Raw genomic sequence first — 13,680 nt, 5'->3', positions numbered from 1 at the left:
ACCTGGCCTGGCTGTTTTATAAGAAGCAGTAATGCTATTGGCTGTGATGGATGAACTGGGAATGGTGTTACCAGCTGTACTTCCTGGTATTGTCAATAATGGCCAAAGGTCAACTACTTTCCCAGTATGCATTAGGGATCCCAAAGTGGAAAATAACCCAATAACATTTATTTATGGGGTACCTCATATATCTGACTGTCTATCAGTCTGTCCGATGGTGTGCAAACTCCACTGACGACAGGTTAGCTAAATGCTGCATTACAGCCTCAAAAGGAATATGGGCTGTATAAAAATGCTTTATAAAAGGCACAAAAAATGTCAACAAGTACAGTCAGTGCAGTCAAAAACGTGATTTTCCTGTGTTTTTTAAAATATATTTCCACACTATGACGTTGGAATAATACTGTGAAATTGTGAAAATGATGATAATGCCCTTTTAGTGTAAGAGCTATTTGAAAAGAACGCCAGAGATGTCAGACTGTTTTGGTGGGATGGAGTCTTGGTCACCAGGCAGTAAATTACCTTCAGCTGCAATATGTAACATTTTGGGCAACCCAACCAAATTCATATAGAAATGTGAGTTATAAATCTGTCGTTCTCATTAGAAAGCAAGTCTTAGAAGTGGTAGATCTGTTCTATGTGCACTATTTCTATGCTTCCCATTCTTAAATTTAGTTTTTGCTTCTTTTTCATTTCAGTTTTGTACACCAGCTTAAACAGCTGAAAACACAATATTTTTGGTTATTGGAAATATATTTCACAGTGGTTTAAATAGTACAATGATTCTCTACACTATACATTGCTTGTTTTATCACATAAACTGAAATTCAGCGAACTATTAGACTTTTAGCAACCAGGAAGTGGCAAAGTGATTTCTGCATATTGCACCTTTAATAGAAAAATAAGAAAGAGAGTTCCAAACCTCTCTGCCAATAACAGCTAATTTTCGGTTTTTCCCTCCCCACCTAGACCACTCCCAGACAGTCCTAGCAAAATTCTTGCCTGAGAACACCATTTTAATTTAAAACTATCCCAGTAAGGTACTTATTTGTTACCAAGAAATTATTTGATATTGACATAAAAAACACACACACACACACACACACACACACACACACACACACACACACACACACACACACACACACACACACACACACACACACACACACACACGGCCTGGTCCGCCCTATGGGAGTCTTAATCTGGCTTTTCTAAAAAAAAAACACCTCATAAACCCAGAGCTTCTCTTCTCCTCTGGTGGCTGTGTGTGCACACAAGCAAGTGTCCGTACGGGTGTGTGCGTTTCTGTGTAGGGCAGGGTAGGGGAGGCAGGGTAGGCGGGGAACATATCGTCGAGACCACATCACATGTGCAGAGGGTGTGGGTGTGTGGGGGGGGCACATCTGGAGCTGGTTGCTGCTGACGCCACATTGGTGAGTATAGCAGAGGAGGGGGGAGATGAGGAGGGGGACAGGAGGTCCTAAACCAGTGGTTTATTTTTAAGAATGGAATAAAGCAAACAATTGTTTCTAGTTCCGACCCAGCCAGTCCTGTCTCCAGCCCCAGACAATCAGCTTTACACACCATTAAAGGGGCAATCAGCCAGTCCTGTCTCCAGCCCCAGACAATCAGCTTTACACACCATTAAAGGGGCAGTCAGCAGTTGCTACATACTTTTTAAAACTTTTCATTAATGATATGTCCCGGAGGAAGCTTGTGGGAGAAGCTATTGAAGGACGGCTCATTGTAATGAGCCCATCCTCCTATAACTCCTACCACCAGCATCTACTGATATGTACATATTGATTCTTGGAGAATATAACTTCAAATGCCTCATGTTCTTAGCTCAACTGTCGTACCCCAACAGAAACAAAAATATAAGCTCATTTTACTACGTTTGTAACAAAGTAAATGTAAACAAATGCTATACAGTCTCAAAACATGGTTAAAATTATACTTTTGATATCATTGATGGTCAGTCCTTGCATCCACAGCTCTGTTTATGAGAGTGCTTACTTTTTACCGAAACGGGTGGGAGTTAGCTTTGTTATTGTTTCAACTGCTGATTGCCGTTTTAAGGAAACTCTAACACTATGTGTGTTTACCCTCTAGAGAATGCAGTTCTGAATGCCTCAGAATTGCGGAGCCCCAAACACACATCTACTATCATAATAAGGTGCCCATAGATCTGCCCCAGAAACAAGCATACTGATGCACATACACATGCATGCACGCACACCAGATGTTACCAGCTGTAGCAGGCTCAGTCCAATCCAGTCCAACTGACCACAGGAGAGGAAATAAGAAGATGTGTGTGTTTAGAACATAGCAGACAGTTAGAGAGGATACCCGCTGTAGCCACAGAACAGGGGAACAGAGAGGACAACTAAATACAGAAACACACAGACATCCCATCTGAGCTAAAGGCCAAAACCACACAAACAGCCTCAGCCCTATCACACAGCCCAGGTCCTCTCCCCAGCCCCAGCCTCATCACCCAGCCATAGCCTCAGCCCTATCACCCAGCCATAGCCCTCTCCCCAGCCTCAGCCTGGGCCTCTCCCCAGCCCTAGCCTCAGCCCGGGCCTCCCCCCAGCTCTAGCTTCAGCCTGGGCCTCCCCCCAGCTCTAGCCTCAGCCTATCACCCAGCCATAGCCCTCTCCCCAGCCTCAGCCCTATCACCCAGCCATAGCCCTCTCCCCAGCCTCAGCCCTATCACCCAGCCATAGCCCTCTCCCCAGCCTCAGCCCTATCACCCAGCCATAGCCCTCTCCCCAGCCTCAGCCCTATCACCCAGCCATAGCCCTCTCCCCAGCCCCAGGCTCAGCCCTATCACCCAGCCATAGCCCTCTCCCCAGCCCCAGGCTCAGCCCTATCACCCAGCCATAGCCCTATCACCCAGCCTCAGCCCTATCACCCAGCCATAGCCCTCTCCCCAGCCCCAGGCTCAGCCCTATCACCCAGCCATAGCCCTATCACCCAGCCTCAGCCCTATCACCCAGCCATAGCCCCAGCCTCAGCCCGGGCCTCTCCCCAGCCCCAAAACTTACCAGCCTTGTCAGGGCACAACAGCCCTCTCACACCACAGTAGACCGTGAGACCCGTGACTTCAGCCTCTGTGATCTCAGCCTTTACCATGTCACTGATCACAGCTGTCACTGTAACCCAGACACACACACACACACCCCTCATACACATATTTCGTACAAGCATATGCACAAACAAGCATACAACGACATCAAGTCATGACCACTACTGCTAATTAAACACTTTAACCAGGCCAGCCGAGCTGTGTGTGTGAGTTCAGTCTTCTGGTTCAGCCCTGTATGGTCAGGCTGACCTTGGTCGAGCAGTGAAATGTGAGTGTGTGTGTGTCTGTGGCTTTATATGAAGCTGTCTTATAAGGCATTACCAAAGACGACGTCGGACCACAGAGGGTGACATGAGGAACCAAAATGGCTGCCAAGAGAGGCTGAGAGAGAGCGAGAGAGGAAGATGGAGAGAGAAGAGCGGGGGTAGAGTCAAAGAGAGGAGAGTGGAGATGGAAAGAAAGAAAGAAAGAAGGATGGGTGAAACTACCAAACCCTTTAAACCACAGTTATAATATAAGGAAAATAACATCCTAAAACAGGATTTAAATTATTCAACATTTCTGGAAACCTATAGGAACATCCTGGAACAAGCCTTGTTAAAAATAGTAGAAACACGTGATCACACCTGTGTGTAGATGGGAGAGAAAGACTGGGTGCATATAACCACCTCTCCAGTTATGCTGGATTCACTCCCCAGGCAGGGATGAGCATGAGTGATGACCATGCCTGCCTCTCTGCTTCGCCACTTCTTCACTCTCACCAACATACGCACAGTATCAGCTAGCATTAACTAAAACATACACCCAGCTCAATTAAACACAGGATCTTCCAGCTGTCCAACCCTAACATCACATTACACACCCACTATCACCTCATATTCTCTTAATCAACAATCTCCTTTCTTCTCTGCCTCTCTAGTGACAGTATGCCACATTTTATTCATCACATGCTTCGTAGACAACAGGTGTAGACTAACAGTGAAATTCTTACCATTTCCAACAATGCAGAGTTAAAGTATACATAAATGGTAGTCCAGTGTGTGTGCATAGTCAGTGCAAGAGAGTTAGTGCAAAAATGGGTCAATGCAGGTAGTCCGGGAAGCCATTCGATTAGCTATTTAGCAGTCTTGTTTTGAAGTCTTATCGCTCGGGGGTAGAAGCTGTTCAGGGTCCTGCTGGTTCCAGACTTGGTGCATTGGTACCGCTTGCCATACGGTAACAGAGAAAACAGTCTGTGGCATGTATGCATGCATGTGTGTGAGTGTGCAATAATGTGTAAGCTATGTGTAAGCTATATCTGAGTTTAGCGGAGAGAGGAGAGTATTTATAAAGGAAGTGGGTTCTGGGCTGACTGAAGGGACATTCTCTGTTCTCCAAAAAAACTGCCTGGCCGTGTAAACTCCACATTCCCGAGCTTGTGGTCTCTCTCAGAGGGAATGACTGTGGCAAGACTACATCCATACCTTTTGAGCCTGTTGCTTTAGAAATAAAATAAATCACCAAAAAATTGTTTCCAAGGATCAATCAAGACCTTGCACATGCTTGCCTGCCTGCACCATAAGTGTGTGTGTTTTCCTCCCATGAGCTCATGCTACAGGAGAGTGTTCAAGCAGACAAGGCCTTGAGGAAGGAAGGGAGGAGGCCAGAGGGGTTTAGGAATGGAACGTGTCCCGCCCTTTAACCCCAAAACTAAGGATTCCAGCCCACACCACAACAGGCACACCCTCTCTTTCTCTCTCTCTCTCTCACACACACACACACACACACACACACACACACACACACACACACACACACACACACACACACACACACACACACACACACACACACACACACACACACAAGTATAAGGCCACACACAGAGCAGGATCATCTGTGATGTCATCGGAATTAAAGCTTCTCCACCACACTCAAGGATAAATACAATGCATTACCATGCATTTTACACACACAATCTAGCCCAGTATCAAGACTATTGTTATTGTGGAGTTCACTGACTCCTGACAATTTGAATGTCACCAAAATAACAGTTTCACAGCCCACATTCATGGTCCACAGAGAGAGAGAGAGAGGGAAAGAATACAAATAGGAAGAATTGAAGATGAGTTATATCATGAGAGTTCTTGCTGAGGCAAGCGCATTGATGAACAGTCATTCTACCTATGATGTGTTTGTTTGTGTTCAGTAATTAGCATATCCGTGCCATCGCCCCCTCTGATTTGACTACAAGGCCCCCTCTGTGGTCCCGCCCCCACAGCCTCATGCCACCGAACAGGGTCTCCCACCCACAAATCCGACACACACAGACAGAAACACACACGCACTTCCCCATCCATCACGGGTCATTAGTGAAAGCCACATCCATCCAATCAGCTGTGTGGTTTGTCTTTAGAAACAAATCAAATCAATCAAATTGTATTTGCCACATGCGCCAAATACAACAGGTATAGACTACCATGAAATGCTTATTTATGAGCCCTTTCCCAACAATGCAGAGTTAAAAAGTACGAAATTTGCTAAAATTTTAAAAGCTAATATTTACACAATAAAATAACAAGAGTATAAGGAGTACCCGTACCGAGTCAATGTTCAGGGTTATGTGGTAGTTGAGGTAATATGTACATGTAGGTAGGGGTAAAAGTGACTAGACAATCAGGATGGATAATAAACAGAGCATATGTTTATTATGTTTAATAATAAATCAGTTTAATAAGCAGCAGCATATGTGAAGAACGTGAAAGAGTGTGAAACTGTGTCTATGTCCATGTATGTGTTTTGTGTGTATGAGCGTATGTAGTGTGTGTGTTGGAGTGCCAGTGTAGTATATGTCAGTGTGTGGGTAGAGTCCAGTGAGCTGGTGCTAGAGAGTCAGAGCAAATAAAAAGGGGATCAATGAAAATAGTAATTTAGCCATTTGATTAACTGTTCAGCAGTCTTATGGCTTGGGGGTAGAAGCTGTTCAGGAGCCTTTTGGTCCCAGACTTGGCTCTCCGATACCGCTTGACATACGGTAGCAGAGAGAACATTCTATGACTTGGGTGACTGGGGGCTTTTAAAATTTTTAGGGACTTCCTCTGACACCTCCTTACATATCTTACTAAAAAGTTAGGAAAAATCCTAAAGGAAAACCCACAGGAAAAATCTTACAAAGGCAACAATTCCTCAAGGAATCTTGTAGGACTTTTCTGCAAGGGCAGGTGTTTGACATCTGCTTTGAGAGAGACCAATCCTGGCCACAGATACTGAGACTACTGTCCTCTTCTGCATACAGAGGGAATTATAGCAAGCACCACAGTAAGATGAAGCTTGTGGTTTTCAAGTTTTAGTGTGAAATGCACAATGACATGCCTTTCTTGCCAGCTCTAACCCCAACAATGCAATAATCAGTAAAAATGTAATACTAAAAATAACAAGGTAGAACACGATAAAGTATGTAAGCATAATATATACAGGGTAAATTCCAGTACCATATTTACAATGTGCATTGATACTGGATCTGCAGTTGAAGTCGGAAGTTTACATACACTTATGTTGGAGTCATTAAAACTCGTTTTTCAACCACTCCACAAATTTCTTGTTGTCGGTTAGGACATCTACTTTGTGCATGACACAAGTAATTTTTCCAACAATTGTTTACAGACAGATTATTTCACTTATAATTCACTGTATCACAATTTCAGTGTGTCAGAAGTTTACATACACTAAGTTGACTGTGCCTTTAAACAGCTTGGACAATTTCAGAAAATTATGTCATGGCTTTAGAAGCTTCAGATAGGCTAATTGACATCATTTGAGTCAATTAGAGGTGTACCTGTGGATGAATTTCAAGGCCTACCTTCAAACACAGTGCCTTTTTGCTTGACATCATGGCAAAATTTCCAAACACCTGAAGGTACCACGTTCATCTGTACAAACAATAATACGCAAGTATAAACACCATGGGACCACGCAGCCGTCATACCGCTCAGGAAGGAGACGCATTCTGTCTCCTAGAGATGAACGTAATTTGGTGCGAAAAGTGCAAATCAATCCCAGAACAGTAAAGGACCTTGTGAAGATGCTGGAGGACACAGGTACAAAAGTATATATATACACAGTAAAACGAGTCCTAAATCGACATAACCTGAAAGGCCGCTCAGCAAGGGAGAAGCCACTGCTCCAAAACCGCCATAAAAAAGCCAGACTACGGTTTGCAACTACACATGGGGACAAAGATCGTACTTTTTGGAGAAAAGTCCTCTGGTCTGAATAAACAAAAATAGAACTGTTTGGCCATAATGACCATTGTTATATTTGGAGGAAAAAGGGGGACGCTTGCAAGCCGAAGAACACCATCCCAACCGTGAAACACGGGGGTGGCAGCATCATGTTGTGGGGGTGCTTTGCTGCAGGAGGGACTGGTGCACTTCACAAAATAGATATCATCATGAGGAGAGAAAATGATGTGGATATATTGAAGCAACATCTCAAGACATCAGTCAGGAAGTTGAAGCTTGGTCGCAAATGGGTCTTCCAAATGGACAATGGCCCCAAGCATATTTCCAAAGTTGTGGCAAATGGCTTAAGGACAACAAAGTCAAGGTATTGGAGTGGCCATCACAAAGCCCTGACCTCAATCCCATAGACAATTTGTGGGCAGAACTGAAAAAGCGTGCGCGAGCAAGAAGGCCTACATACCTGACTCAGTTTCACCAGCTCTGTCAGGAGGAATGGGCCAAAATTCACCCAATTTATTGTGGGAAGCTTGTGGAAGGCTACCCGAAACATTTGACCCAAGTTAAACAATTTAAAGACAATGCTACCAAATACTAATTGAGTGTATGTAAACTTCTGACCCACTGGGAATGAGATGAAAGAAATGAAAGCTGAAATAAATCACAACTATTATTCTGACATTTAACATTCTTAAAATAAAGTGGTGATCCTAACTGACCTAAGACAGGAAATGTTTACTAGGATTAAATGTCAGGAATTGTGAAAAACTGAGTTTAAATGTATTTGGCTCAGGTGAATGTAAATTTCCGACTTCAACTGTATAGAGATAGATGTCTTGATGACTTGTCACCTTAGCCCATTGCATATATGATAAACAGAGTAGCAGCAGCAGCATATATGTCTGTATGTGAGTGGGTGTGCATTCAGTATAAATGTATATGCATATTATGTGTGGGTGAGCAAATGGAGTTGGAGTGACAGTGTGTAGTGCCCTGTGTGTGTTTGAGTGACAGTGTGTAGGGCCCTGTGTGTGTTTGAGTGACAGTGTGTAGGGCCCTGTGTGTGTTTGAGTGACAGTGTGTAGGGCCCTGTGTGTGTTTGAGTGACAGTGTGTAGGGCCCTGTGTGTGTTTGAGTGACAGTGTGTAGGGCCGTGTGTGTTTGAGTGACAGTGTGTAGGGCCCTGTGTGTGTTTGAGTGACAGTGTGTAGGGCCCTGTGTGTTTGAGTGACAGTGTGTAGGGCCCTGTGTGTGTTTGAGTGACAGTGTGTAGGGCCCTGTGAGTGTGCAAAAAAAATGTTTTTTAGATATATAGGTCAACTCTGTCCATGTAGCCATTTTGTTAGCTATTTAGCATTCTTATGGCATGGGGATAGAAGCAGTTCAGGAGCTTGTTGGTGTCAGACTTGATGCACCGGTACCACTTACTGTGCAGAAGCAGAGAGAACAGTCTTTGACTTGGGTGGTTGGAGTCTTTAAAGATTTTCTGGGCCTTCCTTAGAGGTCCTGGATGGCAGGAAGCTCAGCCCCATTGATGTACTGGGCTGTCCGCACCACCCTCTATAGCACCATGCGATCGAGGGTGGTGCTATTGCCGTACCAAGCAGTGATGCAGCCAGTCAAGATGCTGTTAATGGTACAGCTGTAGAACTTTTTTTTTAGGTTTGTCCCTAAAGGCAGGTTTCAAACACAAACCGTCACAATAACTACATTCCAGTTACCCTACACACCCTTGTATGCGTGCCTAGTCTGCCGGGGCCATCCTTCCAAATCTTGTCTCTTTAACTCAAGTTTCCGAGGGTAAAGCGCGCCAAATATGAGTGCAGATCACTTAGAGCCGTTGACATAAAAACACAACTAGATACTAAAAACAGGCTACAGCCTTTATTGTAAAAGACATAAAACAGTAATTATACAGTGATATGATACAAAAAAAAAACATTTCACAATGATAAAGTGTAGCACCATGTGATGGAAGTCCAACCCCAGGAATAGAGATGGTCACTGTAGGATAATGTACATGTGGACACATTAAAGTGAGACTCAGCCATATAAACTTTTGCCATGAACCTCAGATATTGCAGATAAGCGCATGGGTGCATTTCACACTGCTGCAACGCAATAGCTGCGAGACCAAAACAGCGAGAAGTTTAGCCTCACACTGTTTGTTGTTGCAGAAGTCGGCCCGAATCTGCCGTCAAAATACATATATTATTTTACAAACATGTAGAACCTTTTACGCCATATATACAAATGTGTACTAGAACTAAAACATTCCTGGGTCTCCTTTCATATTCACTCCTCATGTCAGGAACAACCACTGCCCTCAGGTAGCTAAGTGAATACTAAGGTTTGATATAGTATTGGACAACTAGTCTCTTCTGAGAATTCAAAATCAGTGGTGAGCTACACAGGGGGTTGGGAGGAATGACTTAAGGACCAGGACTGTATGTTTGTGTGGGGTTCAGTGGAGGAGTAGCGCAATCTGAGACATGTGCAATAGGGTTATCGTACACTCTGAGACATGTGCAGTGGAGTCAGCATCTCTTCAAAGATGGCTCCCTTGACGTTGGAACCCCGAAGGTTAGCTTCCTGTAAATCACATCCAGACAGGTCACAGTTCTGAGAGAGAGGGGGAGAAAGAGAGGGAGGGAGCCATGTTTGAGAGGTGTTTTTTTTTGTGTGCGTGTGTGTGTGTGTGTGTGTTTACCTCCAGGTCTGTGCCAGCCAGTGTAGCTCCTCTCAGGTTGCAGTTTTTCAGCTTGGCGTTCTTCAGTGTGGCAACTCGCAGGTTGATACCGGTCATCTGACTACCCTCCATGTCCACCCCCTTTAGGTTGGCACCTAACACACATCAATATAAATCCAAGTATGATCGTAAAGGTATTGAACCTTGCTCGTCCTTGCCATCCAAGTGTGTGTGTCGAGTCAAGTCAAATTTGTTTATGTGTGTGTGTTACCCTCCATGTTGGCTTTGACTCCAGCAGGGTCCTCAAAGTTACACCCTCTCAGAGACGCACCCTCCGCATTAGAACACAGCATCTTAACACCCTGTAGGTTAGCTCCCTGTAACACACACACACCTCCACATTAGAACACAGCATCTTAACACCCTGTAGGTCAGCGCCCTGTAACACACACACACCTCCACATTAGAACACAGCATCTTAACACCCTGTAGGTCAGCGCCCTGTAACACACACACAGTAACACAATGCATTTACACACTCACGTCAAGGCAGGCTGAGGACAGGTCTGCCCGCTCCAGGTTGGCACCACTGAGGTTGGCGTGAGTGAGGTTGGCAGCTCTCAGGTTGGCCATCTTAAAGTTGATGTAGCGCAGGTCCAGGCGAGACAGGTCTGCACCGCTGAAGTTCAGACCCTGTGTGTGTGTGTGAGAGAGAGAGAGATAGATCAAAGAGGACATTGTCAGACAAGATAGATCAAAGCCACTGAAAACAGATACATTTTGGTGAGTGTGTGCTACCTGACAGCGCAGCTCTGACTTGGTGGGTGTGGCCAACAGGAAACGTACAAACTCCTTCCTGGTTAGAGGGGAGTGGTCATCAGCAGGCTGGGAACTCTGGATAGGAGAAAATATGGTGCAGTTAGGATAGACAGGCCTCATGCACACTTACGGTATTCACACGCACACACACCTTGATCAGGTTCTCCAGTTGCTCAGCCAGCTGCTCAATGCCGAAGAACCGAGCCTCCTCCAGGACCCCTGAGACAGAGAAAGAGATGAAGTAGCTATTAGTGTGCGTGTGTAAGTCCAGTGTGTACATTGTGAGTGTGTGGCATACCCAGTGGGTTGATGCCGTCATTGATGATGAGTTGTCCGTGTCTCAGGTAGTTGAGGATGGGTTCAAAGTAGCCTGGACTCCTGTCTATCAGGTAGGCACCCTGGGAGTCCTGTTTATTACCCCACACATCTACACACACACAAGGAATTTGGGACATGAATAATGTGTGGAGGAGACAGTCAGTCAGTGGTGCATTGTGGGAGTGATATCATCACCTTTGTCTCGGAACATGTGGGCCAGCATGCTCGCTGGCTCTTTACTGACCAGCGTGCTCCTGAGGAGAACACACACACACACAGGTTATGTTTATCGATAAAATGGAGTGGACAGACTGCAAGGTTGTCATGGTTACCGTGTGGTGGTGAAGCAGCAACCCCCAACGTTGAGCGTCAGCCAATCAGTGTGAGTCTGGAACCAGTCTGGACAACCAGGGTCATCCTGGGGGTCTGCACACTTTGTCTTACTCACATCTGAGGGAAGTCATACAGATAGCAAGTACATCCCACCCAGATAGAAGCCCAGAATAGCCCACACTGTACCTCCTGATAGAGCGGTAGAGAGGTTGTAGTCAACTTACCATCAAAGGAGTCGCCCTCAGACACATACAGCACGTCATCATCCCTGCAGAACGCACGCACGGTGTTAGCAGTGAACAGAACTTTGCCCTGCCTAGCTAGCTGAGTAGTTCTGCTATGTAGCCAATTTTAAACTCACCTTATAAGCGTTATGTCGTCTATAAGACCGCCTGTCCCGTTATAAACGCTGGAGGCTCGGATTCCCAGTTTACTGCTAGCGACGGACAGCAGGTCTGTCAGTGATCCATACAGCGCCACAACCTGCGGCAAAATACACACGAAGCCCACAGATACAACCCTGCGACAAAATATATCTGGCGATGTACACTGACAAATGACGAAACTGCTGGCAACTTAGCGTACCTACTGTGGTCAGATGAGATGTAGCTAGCTACAGCAGTAGCTATGCAGAGATGTTATCTGTGCTGCCGTTGATATAGAAAGGGATCCGATAGGGTTCTCGGAAACTAGCTTACCTTGCCATTGGAAGACGTTCCGTTGACAAACAGAGTAACTCTCTTCATGATAGTTTTGGTTATTTAGCTGCTCGGCTTGAGTCAACTAGCTAAATTTCGATTGGAACCGAAACATCCGCAACAAAATAAAAGAAAAAGCTTGAAAAAGCGTTGCAACGATGTCGTCCAATCAATGATTAAAGAGTGAATGTTGTCCAATGGCGATGAAGGAGGTGGTAACTCACATGCAGTTACTGAGATGTCATTGGTCATAATTATTTTTTCTAAACAATGAATGCCTCCTTTCCTTGCTTCCTGTCCTTAAAACTTTTAGTTTGGAGGTGGAAAAATCATTGTTATCAGGCAATAATGACAAACCTCCTGGCATTGACAACTTAGATGGAAAGCTACTGAGGATGGTAACTCTATAGCCACTCTTATCTGTCATATATTTAATCTATATCAGCTTGCTGCCAACTCGAGGCAAACTGTTGGAAAAATGTGTTTTACCAAATTTTTACCTGTGAACAAATTAACAACAGACTTTCAGCATGCATATAGAGAATGGCACTCAACATGTACAGACAGCACTGACACATATGACTGATGATTGGTTGAAAGAAATTGATAAGGAGATTGTGGGAGCTGTACTGTTAGATTTCAGTGCAGCCTTTGATATTATTGACCATAACCTGATGTTGAGAACGAAGGTGTTATGGCTTTTCAACCTCAGCCATATCGTGGATTCAGGGCTATCTATCTAATATAATTCAAAGAGTTTTCTTTAATGGAAGTTTCTCTAATGTCAAACATGTAAAGTGTGGTTTACCGCAGGGCAGCTCTCTAGGCCCTCTACTCTTTTCACCAATGACCTGCCACTGGCATTAAACAAAGCATGTATGTCCATGTATAATGATCAACTATATACACATCAGCAACCACAGCTAATGAAGTCACTGAAACCCTTAACAAAGAGTTGCAATCTGTTTTGGAATGGGTGGCCTGTAATAAACTGGTTGTGAACATCTCTAAAACTAAGAGCATTGTATTTGGCACAAATCATTCCCTAAGTTCTAGAACTCAGCTGAATCAAATCAAATCAAATTGTATTTGTCACATGCACCAAATAAAACAGGTGTAGGCCTTACAGTGAAATGCTTACCTACAAGCCCTTAACCAACAATGCAGTTTTAAGAAAATACCAAAAAAAGTAAGATAAGAGCTGTTGTTGTCTTACCCGTTGTAGTCTTAGCTAGCTCTCCCAATCAACACATGATTGCTTTATGCCTCGCTTTATGTCTCTCTCAAATGTCAATATGCCTTGTACACTGTTGTTTAGGATAGTTATCATTGTTTTAGTTTACTGTGGTGCCCCTAGACCCACTCAACATGCCTCAGAGACCTGCTTTGTACCACCTCCCACACATGCGGTGACCTCACCCAACATAACTAGCCCGTCCAGAGATGCAACCTCTCTTAACATCACTCGTTGCCTGGGTTTTCCTCCACTGTACCCACACCACACCATACCCC

At 44.6% G+C, this 13,680-nt stretch overlaps 1 protein-coding gene across 2 annotated transcripts; it reads right to left on the bottom strand.

Moving 5' to 3' along the window:
* Positions 1–9,173: 9,173 nt before the first annotated feature.
* LOC115159754 (BTB/POZ domain-containing protein KCTD9) lies at positions 9,174–12,329 on the bottom strand. 2 transcript variants are annotated; one of them, XM_029709783.1, is made up of 12 exons: positions 12,169–12,329; positions 11,832–11,953; positions 11,695–11,738; positions 11,470–11,587; positions 11,333–11,391; positions 11,118–11,246; positions 10,971–11,038; positions 10,799–10,894; positions 10,544–10,693; positions 10,272–10,377; positions 10,022–10,155; positions 9,174–9,933 (listed from the first exon to the last, which is right to left on the bottom strand). In XM_029709783.1, the coding sequence occupies exons 1-12, from the start codon at positions 12,214–12,216 to the stop codon at positions 9,817–9,819; spliced, it is 1,191 nt and encodes a 396-aa protein (XP_029565643.1). In that variant the 5' UTR covers positions 12,217–12,329; the 3' UTR covers positions 9,174–9,816. The 2 variants fall into 2 exon arrangements, with proteins under 2 accessions (XP_029565643.1, XP_029565644.1); XM_029709784.1 differs by having other exon boundaries at positions 9,174–9,903.
* Positions 12,330–13,680: the final 1,351 nt, after the last annotated feature.

The sequence above is a fragment of the Salmo trutta genome, chromosome 23 (genome assembly GCF_901001165.1).
Source record: "Salmo trutta chromosome 23, fSalTru1.1, whole genome shotgun sequence".
Classification (NCBI taxonomy): Eukaryota; Metazoa; Chordata; class Actinopteri; order Salmoniformes; family Salmonidae; genus Salmo; species Salmo trutta.
This window is presented reverse-complemented; position numbering and strand designations above follow the sequence as displayed.